General features: G+C 38.1%; 1 protein-coding gene across 1 annotated transcript in view; it reads right to left on the reverse strand.

Moving 5' to 3' along the window:
- Positions 1-20440, reverse strand: part of AsnRS (asparagine--tRNA ligase) — a 384567-nt gene that overhangs the window by 306176 nt on the left and 57951 nt on the right. Inside the window, exon 5 of the mRNA XM_090368498.1 lies at positions 5719-5797. Within this exon, the coding sequence (XP_090224624.1) occupies positions 5719-5797 (79 nt within the window). The remainder of the gene's footprint in view (positions 1-5718; positions 5798-20440) is intronic.

The raw sequence follows: 20440 nt of genomic DNA on the forward strand, positions 1-20440 counted from the left end.
CTCTAATCTGATTGTTTATAATCCATGGTTATTAACAATAATAATCCTTGGTTATTGTTTATAATCCATGTAGATGAAAAGTTATTGAGTAATTTAAAGAATTGTTTACCTGAGAGATAACAGCCACTGTTTTTAGTAATGAATCTAAAGCCAACAGGTTGTTTATTAAATTTGGCTATCATATAAAAAGAGTAGGGTGGAGTTTTTTGTGCAAAGTTAATTCACTGCTATGGGCAAAGTTTTATTAATGTTGTTTAGATTATGTATTGGTCTGAATTTAAAACCTTTGCCATAGCAGTGAATTGTAATGTTACCAATTCTGTTAAAGTCAAATGTCCTGTATGATGTGTTTAAGTTGGAATTGAGGTTCAGATTCTGGTCAGAACTAAAAGTTTGGCTCTCCTATGAGTTATTTGACAGACCATTGTCAGGAAAAGGATGTAATTCAGCATGTTTTCTAGAAACACTAGAGGTGACACAGTGCTGACCCACCGTTTTTGAATCTGTGTGCCAACTCACACTTATCCACAGGTAAAAACAACGATACAGATGTTGAATTACTTCACTTCCCCCACCACGGTTTCAGCAGTGCTATTACTGAAGACAGCTCCATACGTATGTACTATGGAAATGTTTACATGTGTATACATAGATCTTTTTTGAAAATGAAATGCACTAGGCATAAGGGTTTCTTATGGGTTTTGGTAATTAACTATATAGTATCAGTGTAAATACATCATTAACCCATAAATTTGAACTACGTAGCGTAGAAGGCATCGTTTTAATTGTATCTCATATTGTGGTTGCCTTCACAACGAGATAGCGGTATTGCACTACTTCAAATAAATAACGCTTCTCTAGTAGAGATGACTACTGTTATTTATTTTCAGAGGATACCACCACCCAGACGATCGTTTCGAAGCTATTGGGCTTCATCATCAGTGAGTGGGCAGGTAACCTGGTAAAAACAACATGCCATCATGGTTGTGAAGTTATACCCACAATATGAGAGATGAATTTGAAAATGAAATGCACTAGGCATAATTCTTATGGGTTTAGGTAATTAACTATATAGTATCGGTGTAAATACACCATAGTTAACCCATAAATTTGAACTACGTAAGTAGCGTAGAAGGCATTGTTTTAATTGTATCTCATATTGTGGTTGCCTTCACAGTAGTTCAAATTTATGGGTTAACTATGGTGTATTTACACCAATACTATACAGTTAATTACCAAAACCCATAAGAATTACGCCTAGTGCATTTCATTTTCAAATTACATTTTTACCAACACCCTTTGGCATCTCTCATATTGTGGATATAACTTCGCAACCGTGATGGCATGTTGTATTACCATGGTACCTGCCCGCCCACTGATGATGAAGCCAACTAGCTTTGAAACGATTGTCTGGGTGGTGGTATCCACTGAAAATAAATAACAGTAGTCTTCTCTACTAGAACAGCATTATTTATTTGCACTACTTCCTGCGAAGGCACCTATAATAGGAGATACAATTAAAATGATGCCTTTACACTATAAGTAGTTCAAACTATGATGTATCTACACCGATATTATATAGTTCTTACTGTAATGTACGGTTTTCGATTTTTTAATTGTTTTCGTTTTAATTTCTGAAGAATATCATTACCATATGTAGAATACTACGGAAGTGTTCTACATATGATAATGAGGTAAACTTCTCTTATTCTTTTACAAATATTGATATCAACATAGAACATTATAGCTCTGGGCATTATAGCATTATAGCTCTGGTTCATATTATCAAACACAGATATTTGTATCCATATGGCCTCAATAACAAATTCTTCAACAAAATTTTGTTAAGTAATAGCTCTTTAAACAACAAACGCTGTATATATAAATTATTTAACCTTAGTCACATTTTGCAAACTCCTAAAAGCAGACACTCACGTGGAAACAGTAAATAATACTTATAAAAATATCAAACTCAACTTCAAATCTATCCTAAATCTATATTCTAAGGAAGTAATTATCATTTTGTATAAGGCAATGGTCAGGCCATGCCTTGAGTACTGCATACAGATCTGAAGGCTTCATTTTAGAAGGATGTAGAGTTGCTTGAGTGAGTACAGAGAAGGGCAAAAAGATTGGTGAGGGGAACAAAGGGGTGAGCTTACCAAGAAAGGCTTAAGTTCTGAAAATTGCAGCATCTGGAGACTAGGCACTTGTGAGGTGATCTGATTGAGGTGTATTCTGATGTGATTCTTCTGCTTGCTCAGATTACAAACCTAGGGTGGGGGGGCATGAATTCAAACTGAGGAAAAACAGTTGTAGAATAGATGTTCGGAAATTTGCCTTTAGCCAGCGGGTAGTTGATTGCTGGAACAAATTTCCATCTGCCGTTGTGGAAGCTGATAGCTTAAATTCAAGGGGGAGCTGGACAAACTTTTAGAGGGAATGGATGTGCAATATTGTTTTTTTTTTTTGTTTTTTTTGGCTGATGCTACATAAGCTCACGCGCCTCTACTACTACTTTTTTTTTTATTTACTATTTGTTTAAAAAAATTTTTTTTTTTTAATAAAACATTAAATAACACTAGCAGGAAAAAAAATTTTTTTTGCTCCCTGTTAAAATTCAGTGTGATTCTTGTAGATCTGACATTGCTGAATTCAAATATGGTAACTATGTGGCACCCACCAATTTTAAAGGAGAAGGGATTAAAGTCAAAAAGTAAGTTTTTTAGTAAAAAAAAAAAAAAAAAAAAAAAAAAAATAGATTTCATATATTTTAAGAAAATGTTACATACAGAGGGTCTTATTAACCTTATTCTATTTACAAAAATATTTCTCTGATAACAAAACTCTTATTTTGTCTTCCTCCCCCCCTTTTATAATCATCCACTGGTTACCTCCCATACAAGATTCCAACAGTTGTCTTCCAACATATTTGGACTCCATTTTCCGTGGTATCTTTTTTCCCATTTGAGAAATATCTTGGTGAAACCTTTCACATGTTCATCAGAGACTCCTCCCAAGTTTTCAGGAAAAGTCTAAATGGGAATGTACGAAATGAAGCTTTAATGACATGTTGCATCCCAACTATCTGCACTCAGCTGTCTCCTCCACAATTTCACTGCAATTTTGTGATTTCTCATTGCCTAAAAAGTTACAGCAGATGTTTTCAAATGTCTTCTAGGCATTTAATTATTTTGTGAATTCCTCATCTTGGAATAGCAGTTTGATTTGAGGACCCACAAAAATTCCCTCTTTTATCTTGGCCTCACTGATTCGAGGAAACTTTTTCCTTAAACAGGAAAATCATTTTCCTTTTTTCCCATCGCTTTCACAAATGATTTTATCAAATGTACCTTGATGTGCAATGGAGGTAAATAGATATTTGACTTATCCACCAAAGGATGATGTGCTACATTTTTCTGGCCTGGTGTAGTTTCTGAACGGTCTGGTCCTTTTTTTTTTTTTTTTTTCACCCTGTAGTGGCAATCCCACTTGCATAAAAAGCAGCAGTATTTAGTGTATCCACCTTGCAACCCAGTCAACAAAGCTACCACTTTTAGATCAGCACAGATATTCCATTTGTTTTCTTGATAGAATATTTTTTTGCAAAAGAACCTGTAAATTCTTTCTCATAAGTTTCCTTCATGTGAATTGCAGGGGTCAATCTAGATTAGAGGTTCCCAAACTTTCTCAGTTCAAGGCACCCTTAGTGTCCCAGTAATTTTTTCATGGCACCCCTAGGCCAAAATAAATACCTAACACAGTGGCTTTCAACTTTTTAATATATACCTATATAATAATTTTATTCTTTATATTGAGGTACTAAATAAAGATCAATTACAGATCACCACAAAATTAAAAAAATACTGTACAATGGATACCGTACACCTTTTTATAATGAAATAATTGTATAAATTTTAAAAAAAATAAATAATAATAACTTTAAATAACTGAAACGCAAATTACACGGCACCCCAGGAATGTTGTTGCAGCATCCCATTTGAAAACCACTAGTCTAGATGGATACTTTCCATTATGGGGTAAAACTGCTTTCGAACTGACTGGATGAATCAATGAAAGCCTCCCCTGCTCGAGGACTTGCTCCAGATGCAACTCTTTCATTAATTCCTGGACATTTTTACAATAAACCAAACCACCATCCGTGGAGCAATAGGTCATTATGTTAGATTGCCTCTTCCTAAAAAAAGGCAACTCAACACCCTTTTCAAGAAGATTCCCTCATTTATCTTGTAAACTGATCTTGGTTTTGGAGAGGTCCACATCTCAGACCAAATCATTCAATTCTGACTGAGTGATTAGATGCAGCATCAAGAGTTGAAAAGTCTGGATCTGTGCTCATTCTGGGTTTTGCATCTTCTAGAGACTCCTTTTCCGATCCTGAATCAGAATCAAGTCTGTAGTAAGATTCTGGTGGCTTTGGCACTGGCATTGTATCATGGTGGCGAACCAGCCTTAGAGCAAAAGTTATGTTGGGATACTCTATTTTATGCTTGAATTTCCCAAAAAAAACCAGAAATACTGGTGATGCAAAAGTAACATCGTTTATGTGGTCTCAAGGTTCTCACCATATCACCGGAACAGCAAAAGGCCTACCTCTAAACCAGCCTGTTAAGGTCCTTGAACATGCAATCTTTGGAGCCCATAATTTAGTTTGACCATACATCCAAAACAGAGTTTATAGCTTTTCTCACAAGTTGTGAGAGTGGCTTCTGCAGTGATTTTAATACCATTTCTCTGCAAAAGTATCAAAAGCTAACAGGCTTATTTCAGCAAGAACACAACATATTTCATGTACGGTTGAGGCATGTACACATAAGAACACAATTAAGCAATCAGATTTTTATTTATAATTTAAACACAGTTCACAATTTACAGTAATGCACACAACACTTGTTCACAATTAGTAGTTCACTTTGTCCACCACTCACTCTTTAAAACACATACATTTTTTGAAATACGAAAATGCTTGCTTGGTGCAGAACCACTCGTGTATATATACCAGTAGAGAAGTTTCTAAAGTCACAATGTTTCTAGAGAACTTTGTCTCAAGTTCTAGTACCCTTCCAGAAACAGTCCAACCTTTCTTCTGCATATAACAACATTCTAGAATGTTTCGGAACATTCTCAAATGTTGTAGAAAGCTCCTGAATGCTAAAAAATCTCCCAAATATTCTAGAAAAATAAAAATAAAGGAAGAGATGATGAAACCAACTAAAGATCTTGGTTTTCAGTCATTAAAGTATGATACTTGAAAACTGAGGGCGATGAGAACTTTTTAAGCCCATATTTGAGTTTTTGAACATATTTCCTACGAGAATCTGTCAAAATTATTTTAGGGATGAAATTGATGCCAGCCAGTGTAATCTGTAGTGCTGTAATTACATAATCTGTTATAAATAAACAATGCATGAGAAAATTTCAATATTCTAATTACAAGATATATAAAAAAAAAAAAGAAAAATTAGACAATCGAAAATAAGTTGCCGGCCTCACTGAAAAATTAAGTATTCTGAAACCAAGACACAAACAGCATGCAATGAAAAATGATTTTGTATGATTAAGTATAAGTTTCTGAATGAAAAATTCAAAATAGTAAAGGAGTTAAAAACTCCTTATCTTTCTCTCTCTGTTCCACCCCCACAATATACATATAAAACTTATTAATTACCTCATAAGAGAGTAAATTAGAAAACTTACCTTGTCTCCTAAGTCTATGAATCCATCCATAAATTTTTACTCTAATATCTCTATTTTCTGTACTGTTTCTTATTTTTATCTAAATGTAAAAATTAAAATTAAATACAGTTTGCAATTATGAAGACAGCTGAGTGCAAACTAGTATTAAAAAAGAAAATAAAAATAAAAACAATAGATACCATATTTTATACAAAACAAATTTAATGAATTTACATTTCAGAAAATTTCAAAGCAATCAATTTCACATAGGAAATTTTGGTATAATTATTTTCTACTGTTATCTACTAGCAAATTTGGTCACATGATCACTCACAGGACCCATGGCATCAGTTACCAAATCCTTTATATCAGATGAAACCATTAACTCCATATATAGTTAATTCTAATTATGAAAATTTGATAAAATTCTTGAAACATAAATGCATTAAATTTTATTTGTATAACAATCACAGTAACTATTTCAATAATTAAAAGTTCAGTTACTAGTTCCCGTGTTACATTATTCCATACGTAAATCAGGTCTGCTATAAAAGCATTTTAACACTGGTAAAAAGAAAAATTATTTATATATATACATATATATATACATACATACATACATACATACATACATACAAACAACAATTTTTTAGTTAATTATAATACCAACTAGATAAATTGGAGAATTTAGCATAAAAGTATTAGGGGTGAAAACTATACTCATTAGTACAAAGGGCCAAGTTTAGGTAACCTAAGCTGGACTTCTTTGTTGTACCCTATAAATAAACACATATAATAAAATAAGATAAAATGAAATAGTAAAATTAAAATTATAATATAACTAATTATAAATATATGGATACACAGAATGGAATGTTAACTAGGGCTAGCTCCACTCAATATATGCCATCAATAATTAGCTGAGGATATCTGTTTCTGTTTGCCATTTTCTTTGATAAAAATTTTTATCTTATCCATATATTTAATGTATCAGGTATTTACTATGGTACTTGATTTTATATCTTATTCCTTGTGGTCCTTGAGGTTGTCACAGACATTCCCCCAGATACGCCAGACAAGCTGCACTTGCTATCTGGGAGTCTAAAACACTGATGGAACTGACATTCGAGTGACACTCGTCAAGTGGACCCAATTTCGGCGAAGTCCGGATGGTCTGGGACAGCCAAATCCTCAGCCTGCACCATCACAATGGTGGAACTGTTAGTAATCCTGGGTATAACCTCCATGCACAAGTACATGGTGGGTGACCACCCAGGTGAGAACCAACGTAAGCAGGGGTCGAGGTGTGGCCCCACACCACATGGAGGAATGCCACCCCTCTATGTTACCAGGCAGAACTAGGTGTTAGATGACTCATCAACCGGTGCAATACCACAACTTTGCTTATTGGAGGCTTGAAGTGGTGAAACCCATGTTTAGTCTCTAGAGCTAAATTCCGGTCAACCCTTCCCTATCTCTTCCATCATGCAGTATGATTGATGACTTTTGAGGTTATGATGAATATCGTGGCAAGATCCAATTTTCTTTACATTTCGAGGGCACAGCTCTAAAACGGTGTTCGCAGGCCGGCCGCTAGTTAGTACACTGGACTGAACCTATTGGTAACTCTAGGAGGCTTCCAGATCAGTTAGTGTATAATCTTGCTACCTCTACTCTGCCAGATAGTGATTGGAGGGAGTCTGTGTAGTGTGTATGCGGGGAGCATTTTCGAGGCCACATTATGTCAAGGATCTAGGTATCATTTCTTGCATTTCTTGAATGCCATATCCAAAAATTTCATTACTTCATACAGCATGTCCCACCCACTTTTTCTTACTATTGAATACACCACGAATTGTCAAACTAATAGAGCAAGCTTATCTGCGAAAAGATCTAAACCTCCCAAGCACTTCCTAATTAATTTCGAAAATATATGTGGTCTCAATTCTAATCTCAACGATGTCCATTTACACTTGCAGTCTGGCAAACCCCATGTACTTTTTCTGACAGAATCTCAGTTATCGGTTGATTTAACTACTGCTCATCTCAGATGCCCAAATTATTCGCTGTATGATTCCTTTCGCCTCAAAGATGGTACTTGTGCATATGTCCATTCCAATATTCTCTGTCAGAGACTTAGTAATTTGGAATCTCCTCTTTTCGATCTTCTATGTCTTAAAATCTCTCTACCTCACTGTGTCAAATTCATCTGTTGTCTCTACTGTTCTCCCAACTCCACTAATCACTTAGTGCTCTTTGACTTCCTCTCTTTGCAACCTGACTTCTCCAGTCCAATTTTCCTAACAGTGAGGTAATTTTCCTTGGTGATTTTAATGTTCACAACTCCAGCTGGCTTCCATTTTCTAGTCACACCGACCCAGCTGGTCGAGATGCTGAGGCTTTTGCAATTACTAATGACCATGCACAGATTGTTCATTCACCTACAAGAATACCAGACAATCCTAATCATACAGCCAACATGCTTGATCTTTTTCTCACAAACAACCCTTCTAAGTACACGGTCAAAGTGAGAGGTCCTTTAGGAACTACAGATCACAACTTGGTGATTGTCTCTTCTCCAGTGGAGCCTTTATCTCATGGCTATTCATAACCTTGTGTTGTTTCGCATTGCAAGAATGCAAAATGGGATGACCTGCGAGATTTCTTTTCTTCTTTTCCTTGGTCGGATTACTGTTTTAAAACTTCTGATATCAACATTCGCTCAGATGGTGTCACTTTAGTGACACTCCGATTTCTAGGCAAAATGATATATCTCGTTTGGGGATTACCCTGACTTCTAATCTCTCTCTCTCTCTTGGCACAAGCACATTACAAATGTTGCTTCCTCTGCATCTAAAAAACTTGGTTTTCTCTTTCGCTCTCGACGTTACTTTTCTTCCAAACAGCTGCTCACTCTGTATAAATCACAAATCCGCCCTGCCATGGAATATTGCTCCCACATCTCTGGGGTGGTGCCCCCAAAACCTCTCTCAGGCTTCTTGATTCCATTCAGAAGACGGCAATTAGGTTAATTAATGATTCATCTCTAATAGAGTCTCTCCACTCACTGTCTCACAGATCTATTGTTTCTGTTGCATGCCTCTTCTACAGATACTTCCATGGGCACTGTTCTTCTGAATTGGCTTCTATAATTCCCACTCTCTCTTTCAAAACAGTCCAAACACGTGCCGCCACCAGCCAACATCCATTTACTGTCCAACTTCAAACTCAAAGAACCAACTTTTCATCTTCCTTGTTTATTCATTCAACTGCCGTATTCTGGAACAACCTTCCTTCATACATATTTCCTGAAAATTACTAAGTTCAAGTCCAATGTCAACAAATATCTTCTTTCATCTTCTCAACCTCCAACCCAAGCATGGTACTAAGTACTATAGGTTCTGATACCTCTCGTGTTTCAGGTTTACATAAAAAAAAAAAAAAAAAAAGACATAATATATCAGATAATTTTCTAATCATTATTGGATTTATGATACATTAGGTATTATAAATTTATTCTAAAATTTCTTCTAATTACAAAAATATCACTACATTTGTTTGTTTGTTATTTGGTTTTTAGGAGCATTAGCAACTAAGGCCATATTGCTCCGGGGACATGCGGTGGTTATTCCCTGACTTTTTTTGCGTCTTCCGTATTTGGTGGCCACGGGCTCAAACCCAGGTCTAATCAAGAAGCATGAGCTACACATTGCTGCTCCTGTACACCTGGCTACGAAGGCGCCCATATATCAGTACATAGAATAATACCAGGATCCTTACTAAAAGGTCAGGCAGTTACGCTCCCGGTAAATCTCAAGTATCTATATAAAATGCACTTTCTATGCTTTTGCTTTTTGCTTGCTAACTCTAATTTTTTATACCTCAAAATCTATTAGACCAATTCGAGGGAGATTGAGGTCTATTGCTATCCTTATTCCTTATCATATTCGGCTTAATTTTAGGCATAAGCCTTCCTTTTCACTACACAAATAAATAGTTGGTACTCACATATATTATTCATTATTCACTTCCATTATTAATTCTAGGACTAGCAAAGGCATATGATGCAAGAAAGCAACCTTATGCAGCAACGGCCGACAAAGACAAAAAAAAAAAAAAAACTCCCCCATTTCACCCCTCCGTTTGATCCAAATACCTGTCCAGCTCAGTCTTAAATTTATTTAGGTTATTATTATCTTCCACAACAAAGGATGGATGTCTGTTTCACAAACCGACATTTACCCACGGCTAAAGGCAAACTTCCGCACATCTATCCTACATCTGTCTTTTCTCAATTTCAATTTATGCACTTTCAGGTGATTATTCTGAGCAAGAGAAAGCATCCCATCAGCACTGAGCATGCCCAAACCATTCAAGGCTTTATACACCTCTATCAGATCACCTCGCAGGTGCCTAGTGTCCAGACACTGTAATTTGCAAAACTTAAGCCTTTTTCGTAAGAGCAACCCTTTGTTCCATTCACTAATCTTGTTGCCCTTCTCTGTACTCATTCTAGCAGCTCTACATCCTTCTTAAAATGAGGCCTCCAGACCTGAATACAGTACTCAAGGTGTGGCCTGACCATTGCCTTATACAAGGGGATAATCAGCTCCTTATCCCTGCTAGAAAAATTCCTGTATATTGTTGACAAGACATCATTAGCTGTGCAGATCGTCTGCACTGTGCATCAAACTTCATATCTGTATGCACAATTACCCCCAGGTCCTTTTCATTCTCTACCACTGTCAGTGTAGTACCAGAGAGTTGATACGTTACTCTGGGGTTACTGCTTCCCATAAGTAGTATTTTACAGTTGTTAACGTTAAACTTCATTTGCCACCCCTCAGCCCAGCTGCTCAAAATTTCTCGATCCTGTTGCAGTACGTACTGTCATTAGTGTCCTTAACAACCCTGCCAACCTTCGTATCATCTGCAAACTTGGACATTAAGCTTGAAATACCATCATCAATATCATTTATAAATACAGAAAACAATAACGGACCCAATACTGAACCCTGAGGGACTCCACTAATAACATTAGTCCACAATGAGCAGTGTCCATTGATTACCACTCTCTGTCTTCTCCCCCTCAACCACCCCTTTATCCATAGCAGCAATTTGCCTCCAATGCCACACTACTCCAATTTGTGCAGCAGTCTTCCATGTGCAACAGTATCTAAAGCCTTTCTAAGATCCAAATATATGATATCCAATTTTATTTTATTTCAAATTCTATTTTATTTCATTTTATTAATTGGTCATGTAATGTTAGTCTACAAAATTAACTTTAGTGAGATTTCACATAATTCGGAAGAGGGTGCTTTCAGGGAGCGCCGGTAAATTTATTTTAATTGGCTTTTCTAAATTATTTTAGGAACATTACTTCAACACTACAATCTTCTTCTTTATCCCCCCACCCCATTTTTTTTTTTCTGTTATTGTTATATTATTTTATTTGGTTAAATTCTTTTTCACTCTACTGGCTTGCCATGCTACTGGCAAATATCCTATTTTAATTTAGCTAATTATAAGCAACCTGGAGTGGATTGTGCTTTTCTGCTCCCACTGATGTTAGCTTTGCTCCTATTTTTCTTATTTATTTTTAATAATTTCTGTTTATTTAATTTTTGGATTAATTGGATCCTATACATACATACATACATATGCATTAGTAGAGGCATATGATGCAAGAAAGCAAGCTTATGCAGCATCAGCCAAAGAAATAACAAAAAAAAAAACACACACCCCTTCCACTTCACCCCTCCGTTCGTTCGAAATACCTGTCCAGCTGAGCCTTAAATTTATTTAGGCACTTCAACTTCCACAACAAGGGATGGAAGTCTCTTCCGCCAACCAACTACCCACTGCTAAAGGCAAATTTCCGCACATTTATCCTACATCTAGACAAGACTGCAGCAATAATTCAAACACAGCATGGGTTTGTTAAGGGAAAGTCTTGTCTGACAAATTTGATTGGTTATTATGATGTGGTCACAAAGGAACTGGATGCAAAAAATAATTTTGATATCATATACTTGGATTTCAGGAAAGCTTTTGACACTGTTGCGCATGAAAGACTACTGTACAAATTGGAGCAGAATGGTATTAAGGGTAAGTTGCTACAATGGATAAAAGGATGGTTAAGTGGGAGAAGACAGAGGGTGGTAATCAATGGGTGCTGCTCTTCGTGGACTAATGTTATTAGTGGAGTCCCACAGGGTTCGGTGTTGGGTCCACTGTTGTTTTGTGTATTTATCAATGATATTGATGAAGGTATATCAGGCTTAATGTCGAAGTTTGCAGATGACACAAAGGTTGGCAGGGTTGTTAATGACAGTAATGGCAGTGTGCTACTGCAACAGGATCTAGATAATTTGGGCAGATGGGCTAAGAAGTGGCAACTGAAGTTCAACCTTGACAAATGCAAAGTACTGCATATGGGTAGAAGTAACCCCAGAGAAACGTACCAACTGTGTGGTACTACACTTAAGGTGGTAGAAAATGAAAAAGACCTGGGAGTAATTGTGCAGTCAGATATGAAGTTTTCTGAGCAGTGCAGACAGGCTGCTAGGGCGGGTCTTGGGGTTTTGTCAATGATATATAGGAATTTTGCTAGCAGGGAAAAGGAGGTGATTGTCCCTCTGTATAAGGCAATGGTCAGGCCACCCTTGAGTACTGTATACAGGTCTGGAGGCCTCATTTTAGGAAGGATGTAGATTTGCTTGAGCGTGTACAGAGAAGAGCAACACGATTGGTGAGGGGAATGAAGGGATTCTCTTACCAAGAGAGGCTTAAGTTCTGCAAATTGCAGTGGCTGGAGACTAGGCACCTGCGCGGTGATCTGATTGAGGTCTATAAGGCCTTGAATGGGTTGAGCACGCTGAATTCTGATGGGATCCTTCCACTTGTTCAGATTACCAACCTACGGGGACATAAGTTCAAATTAAGAAAGGACAGATGTAGAATAGATGTGCGGAAATTTGCCTTTAGCCAGCGGGTGGTTAATTGCTGGAACAAACTTCCATCTGTCGTTGTGGAAGTTGATAGGTTAAATAAATTTAAGGAGGAACTGGACAGGCATTTGGAGGGAATGGTGTGATTTTTTTTTTTTTTTTTTTTTGGCTGATGCTGCATAAGCTCCTACACTTGCTTTCTTGCATCATGTGCCACTACTACTACTACTACTACTACATCTGTCTTTCCTCAATTTGAATTTATGTTTGTTGTTTGGTTTTTTAGAAGCATTAGCAACTAAGGCCATATTGCTCCGGGATATGCGGTGGTCATTCCCTGACCTTTCCGCTTCCTCCGTATTTGGTGGTGACGAGCTTGAACCTCGGTCTAATCAAGAAGAGGGTGCTACGCACTGCTGCTCCTTCCCACCTGGTTACGGAGGCGGCATTTCAATTTATGCCCTCTCAGGTGATTTTGCTGAGCAAGAGAAAAAATCCCATCAGCATTGAGCATGCTAAAAACCATTCAAGGCTTTATACACCTCTATCAGATCACCTCCCCAGTGCCTAGTCTCCAGACACTGTAGTTTGCAAAACTTAAGCCTCTCTTCATAAGAACAACCCTTTGTTCCATTCACTAATCTTGTTGCCCTTCTCTGTACTCGTTCCAGCAGCTCTACATCCTTCTTGAAATGAGGGATCCAGACCTGTATACAGTACTCAAGGTGTGACCTGACCATTGCCTTATACAAGGAAATAATCACCTCCTTATCCCTGCTAGAAAAATTCCTGTATATGATTGACAAGACACCATGAGCTACAATTGCAGCCTGTCTGCACTGCTCAGAGAACTTCATATCTGCTTGCACAATTATCCCCAGGTCCTTTTCATTCTCTACCACTGTCAGTGAGAACCACAGAGTTGATACATTGCTCTGCGTTCCTGTTTCCCATATATAGTACTTTACATTTGTCAATGTTAAACTTCATTTGCCACCTCTCAGCCCATCTGTTCAACCTTTCCAGATCCTGTTGCAGCAGCATAGTGTCAGTAGTGTCCTTGACAACCCTGCCAACCTTCGTATCGTCTGCAAACTTGGACATTAACTTGGACTTGATATACCATCATCGATATCATTTATAAATACAGAAAACAATAATGGACCCAATACCAATACTAATGTTATTAGTGGTGTCCCCTGAGGGACACCACTAATAACATTAGTCCACAATGAGCAGTGTCTATTGATTACCACTCTGTCTTCTCCCCCTCCACAACCCCTTTATCCATAGCAGCAATTTGCCTCCAATGGCACACTGCTCCAATTTGTGCAGCAGTCTTCCATGTGCAACAGCATCAAAAGCCTTTCTAAGATCGAAGTATATAATATCAAAGTTATTCCCTGCATCCAGTTCTTTTGTGACTGCATCATAGTATCCAATCAAATTGGTCAGGCAAGACTTTCCCTTAACAAAACCATGCTGTGTCTGAGCTATAACTGAAGTCTTGTCTAGATGATCCTGCAGTGCTTCTTTAACCAATGCCTCCATTAATTTTCCTGGAACAGAAGTTAAACTCACAGGTCTATAATTACATGTGTCAGCCTTTGATCCTCCTTTGTGAATTGGGGTCACATTTGCACATCTCCAGTCTATGAGTACCTCCCCTTAGTCCAAGGAAACTCTCATAATTATGGCTAAGGATTTGCTTACTTCCTTTGCTACCTACTTTAATACAACTGGATAGATCCCATCAACCCCAGGTGCCTTTCTTGTGTTTATCTTCAACAATTTCTCCTCCACTTTACTCTCAGTTATTACAAGATTATCTAGCATATTGCCAGAGTTGAATACACCTGTGGCATTCCCCTCGCTGAATAACTCCTCATGTGTGAATGTCGATGCAAAATATTCATTTAGTTTGTTAGCTACTTGAGCAGGATCATCAACACTTGACCCATCAATATCAAGTGGACCAATCTGATTCATCCCCTTCCTTCTAGAGTTTACATAAGAAAAGAACTCTTTGCTGTTTTTCTTTGCATCCCTTGCCAAAGATTTCTTGTAATCTGCCTTTGCCTGCCTAACCTCCTTTGTAACTTGGTTACAGATCAACTTGTATCTATCATAGGCTTCTGTGTCACATGTTAATTTATATGTATCCCATGCATTTTTCTTCTCTGTCATATGTCTCATTAGTTCATCTGACATCCATTTTGGCCTAAACCTTGACTTTCTCAAAAATCAACTTTTAGGAAATGAAGAAGTCTAATCAATAAGGTTCAAAATTTGCTGACACTCAAACATTGGTTTTCATGGGAGAGTTGTTGCTTAAAAGCTCCTCATCACACTAACAAACACCAAACAACATGCAGTTTAGCAATAATTGCTGCTCAATCACCTTTCTCAGATCAACGAATAGTGGAAGCTGATCCATGAAATGACTCACTGGGTTCTGAAAAGTAATAATCCAATTCTGACTTGAACCATGTCAGACTCTCCATCTCAATTACCCTTGGAGGAATCTTTTCCAGTGATTAATAACAACATGCTTCCAAATGTGAACTTAATGAGATCTAATTTTCTACAGCTTCCCAAAATTTTTTGTATTCTCATGTGCTAGTTTCACTTGATAATACGAAAAATACCTCCCTCATCCATTCTGCTCATTTTTTTAAGGGACTTAAACACTTCTATCAGTTTACCACTGAGATGGCTTATCTGCATGCACTGCATCTTGAAAAACATTCCTCATAAGAACCAATGCCTTTTGCAATACTCACAACCAACATAGCTACCATTCTTTAAACTATCTATAGAAGTTATGTACCTAAGTTATGTACTTTATTAAGTTAATAGTTGTGTAAGTTATGTACCCAATTCTCCAAAAAAAAATTCCAAATGAGGTCTCAGAATTGTTTTATATAGAGGAATAACAATACTCTTCTGTAATGGCAAAGTCCTATTGATCACTGATAGTACACCATGGATGGGACTTCCTTGCCAACAACTTATGCTGAAAAAAAAAAAAAAAAAAAAAATTAGTACCTGCTTGTACCATAAACCAAATTATGCAGGCAAAGGCAGATTATGAGAAATCTTTGGCAAAGGATGCAAAGAAAAACAGCAAAGAGTTCTTCACTTATGTAAAGTCTAGAAGCAAAGGAATGAATCAGATTAGTCCGCTTAACATAGATGGTTTGACTATTCATGATCATGCTCAGGTAGCTGATAAACTGAATGAGTATTTTGCATCTACGTTCACACATGAAGAGTTATTCAATGAGGGGAGTGCCAGAAGTTTATCAAACTCTAACATGGAGCTCAGTGATTTTGTAGTAACTGAGCACAAAATGGAGGGGAAATTAAAGTTAAACATCAAAAAGGCACATGGGGTGGATGGAATCTGGGATAATTTGTATGTATCCCATGCAGAGAAGAAAAATGCATGGGATACATACAAATTAACACATGACACAGAAGCCTATGATAGATACAAGTTGATATGCAACCAAGTTACAAAGGAGGTTAGGCAGGCGAAGGCAGATTACGAGAAATCCTTGGCAAGGGATGCAAAGAAAAACAGCAAAGAGTTCTTTACTTATGTAAACTCTAGAAGGAAGGGGATGAATCAGATTGGTCCACTTGATATTGATGGGTCAAGTGTTGATGATCCTGCTCAGGTAGCTAACAAACTAAATGAATATTTTGCATCGACATTCACACATGAGGAGTTATTCAGCGAGGGGAATGCCAGAGGTGTATTCAACTCAAGCAGTAAGCTACAGAATCTTGAAATAACTGGGAGTAAAGTGGAGGAGAAACTGTTGAAGATAAACACAAGAAAGGCACCCGGGGTGGATGGGATCTATCCAGTTATATTAAAGGAGGCAGCAAAGGAAGTAAGCAAACCCTTAGCCATAATTATGAGAGCTTCCCTGGACTCAGGAGAGGTACCCATAGACTGGAAATGTGCAAATGTGACCCCAATTCACAAAGGAGGATCAAAGTCTGACACAAGTAATTATAGACCTGTGAGCTTAACTTCTGTTTCAGGAAAATTAATGGAGACACTGGTTAAAGAAGCACTGCAGGATCATTTAGACAAGACTTCAGTTATAGCTCAGACACAGCATGGTTTTGTTAAGGGGAAGTCTTGCCTGACCAACTTGATTGGATACTATGATGCAGTCACAAAAGAACTGGATGCAGGGAATAACTTTGATATTATATACTTGGATCTTAGAAAGGCTTTTGATACTGCTGCACATGGAAGACTGCTACACAAATTGGAGCAGTGTGACATTGGAGGCAAATTGCTGCTATGGATAAAGGGATGGTTGAGGGGGAGAAGACAGAGAGTGGTAATCAATGGACACTGCTCATCGTGGACTGATGTTATTAGTGGAGTCCCTCAGGGCTCAGTGTTGGGTCCATTATTGTTTTCTGTATTTATAAATGATATTGATGATGGTATATCGAGCTTAATGTCCAAGTTTGCAGACGATACAAAGGTTGGCAGGGTTGTCAAGGACACTACTGACACTATGCTGCTGCAACAGCATCTGGAAAGGTTGAGCAGATGGGCTGAGAGGTGGCAAATGAAGTTTAACATTGATAAATGTAAAGTACTACACATGGGAAACAGCAACCCCAGAGCAACGTATCAACTCTGTGGTACTACACTGACAGTGGTAGAGAATGAAAGGGACTTGGGGGTGGTTGTGCAGGCAGATATGAAGTTCTCTGAGCAGTGCAGACGGGCTGCAAGAGTAGCTCATGGAGTATTGTCAATGATATACAGGAATTTTTCCAGCAGGGATAAGGAGGTGATTATTCCATTGTATAAGGCGATGGTCAGGCCACACCTAGAGTACTGTATACAGGTCTGGAGACCTCATTTCAAAAAGGATGTAGAGCTGCTGGAACGAGTACAGAGAAGGGCAACAAGATTAGTGAATGGAACAAAGGGGTGCTCTTACGAAGAAAGGCTTAAGTTTTGCAAATTACAGTGTCTGAAGACTAGGCACCAGCGAGGTGATCTGATAGAGGTGTATAAAGCCTTGAATGGTTTAAGCATGCTCAATGCTGATGGGATTCTTCCTCTAGCTCAGAAAAATCACCTGAGAGGGCATAAATTCAAATTGAGGAAAGACAGATGTAGGATAGACGTGCGGAAATTTGCCTTTAGCCAGCGGGTGGTTGGTTGGTGGAACAGACTTCCATCCCTTGTGGTGGAGGTTGATAGCCTAAATAAGTTTAAGGCTCAGCTGGACAGGTATTTTGAACGAACAGAGGGGTGAAGTGGAAGTGGGGTTTTTTTTTTTTTTGGCTGATGCTGCATAAGCTTGCTTTCTTGCATCAAATGCCTCTACTAATGCTAATGCTAAAAATCTATCCAGTTATATTAAAGGAGGCAGCAAAGTAAGTAAGCAAACCCTTAGCCATAATTATGAGAGCTTCCTTGGACTCAGGGGAGAGCCTCATGGACTGAAGATGTGTCCCCAATTCACAAAGGGGGATCAAAGAGTGACACGGGTGATTTCAGACCTATTAGTTTAACTTCTGTTCCTGGGAAAATAAGGGAGTCACTGGTTAAGGAAGCGATACAGGATCACATCTGGTGAGTATGGGCTTGGCACACCCAGGGTCCTCAGCTGGATATCATCATTCTTCCCTTTCTTGGTGATTCCCTTCTCTCTCTCTCTCTCTCTCTCTCTCTCTCTCTCTCTCTCTCTCTCTCTCTCTCTCTCTCTCTCTCTCTCTCTCTCTCTCTCTCGGTAATTCAGAAATTTTTTTTGGCTGGTGCAGTATAAACCCCAGGCTTCCTTGCACCATATGGCTAATAATAATAAGACTGCAGTTATAGTTCTGCATATCCCCAGAGCAATATGGCCTTAGTTGCTAATGCTCCTAAAAACCAATAACAAACAAACAAACAAACCATTGTTAATCACTCTGTCTTCTCCCACCCCACTATCCTTTTATCTATTGTAGCAACTTGCCCTTAATGCCATACTGCTCCAATTTGAACAGTAGACTTCCGTGTGCAACAGTATCAAAATCTTTCCTAAAATCCAAGTATATGATATGATATCAGAATTATGCTTTGCATGCAGTTCCTTTGTGGTCACATCATTGTATCCATTCAAACTGGTCAGACAAGATTTCCCTTTAAATCCATGGTCTGAACTATAACTGCAGTCTTGTTGTTATTATCATTAGCCATATGGTGCAAGGAAGCCTGGGGCTTATACTGCACCAGCCAAAAAAAAAAAAAAAAAAAAAATTTTGATTTACCCAGAGAGAGAAGTAGAAAGGGATCACCAAGATGATTCCCTTCTACTTCTCTCTCTATATCAACTATATCACTAAAAGGTGATATAGTTGTACATGTTGGCACTAATGATATTAAGAGTGGGAGACCGGCAGAATTACTTAACAAGTGCAGATCACTGTTGAAAAAAAGCTGTGAATTAGGATTGAATTTGAAAGTGTCTGCAATTCTGCCAAGACACGACAGGAGGGAGTATATGATGAGAGTCTTGTCGATCAATTCGGCCCTGGAAAGATTGTGCAAGGCTCAAGGGATAGAATTTTTTTCAGCCTGGTCTGTACTTGTTAACAGGAGTGACTGCTTCTACAGGGATGGGATACACTTAAATAGAAAGGGTGCAAGAATATTTGCTGATGCTATCGAGGCAGTGTTAGGTGGGTCGGAAAACTGCTAGCTTGGGGGGATACAAGGACTCACAGATTAACAGTAGCCACTGGCAGAGGTGAAAGTGATTCTTGCACTGCTTCTATTGGAATGAACAGCAGCCTGGAAACAAAGATGCAGGATATTTCAGAGACTGCTGGGAGTCATTGCGGTACAAGTAAACACATGGATTGTGTTAGAGTAGCTAAGAATAGGAACAGGTGCATGTATACTTGCGTGTACACCAATGCTAGGAGTTTGGTAAATAAATTTGATGAATTTGAGGTATTGCTCAAAACATCAAAGGCAGATATTGTTGGGATATCAGAGATGTGGTGTCACACAGATATAAGGAATGCAGAACTGGAATTTGGGGAGTACAATGTGTACAGAAAGGATAGACAGGATAGGAAGGGAGGAGGGGTTATGCTATTAGTTAAGAAACACATAAAATCCAAGGAAGTGAAGCCAGTCGACATTGCTGGACAGTGCAGTGTTGAGTCAGTTTGGTGTGACATAAGCATTGAGAGATCAAAATTGAGAGTAGGAGTGTGCTATAGGCCTAATGACTCTGATGAGTATAATAAGAAACTGTACAGGGAAATAGTGGACCAGTAAATCAGAGAGTCTTATAATGGAGGATTTTAATTTCCCAGATACTGACTGGAATTTGTGTGTTGGTCACTCACACACTAGCAAGGCTTTTGTGGATTTATTGGAAGATTGTTTTCTACATCAGCATGTTCGGGAGGCAACTAGAGGGAGTAATACTCTTGATTTGATTATCAGTAGTGATTCTTCATGCATTAAGAATCTGCAGATAAAGGAACCACTAGGAGGCAGTGATCACAGTGTGCTGAAATGGGATTTACTCAAAGAGGTAACTACCATTAGGGGTAAAGGGAAGGGTTATTGCTTTCGTAAAGGCGACTACGATGGTCTGACACGGTATTTAAATTCTATACAGTGGGACCAACTGATGATGTTACCAACAGCAAATTCAAAATGGGAAGCATTCAAAGAACTTATCTGGGAAGCTACTAGGCTTTACATACCAACTAAGAAATATCGTTACAGTTAAATTTGAACA

Source organism: Mastigoproctus giganteus, chromosome 2 (assembly GCF_048544385.1).
Source record: "Mastigoproctus giganteus isolate SK-2022 chromosome 2, ASM4854438v1, whole genome shotgun sequence".
Classification (NCBI taxonomy): Eukaryota; Metazoa; Arthropoda; class Arachnida; order Uropygi; family Thelyphonidae; genus Mastigoproctus; species Mastigoproctus giganteus.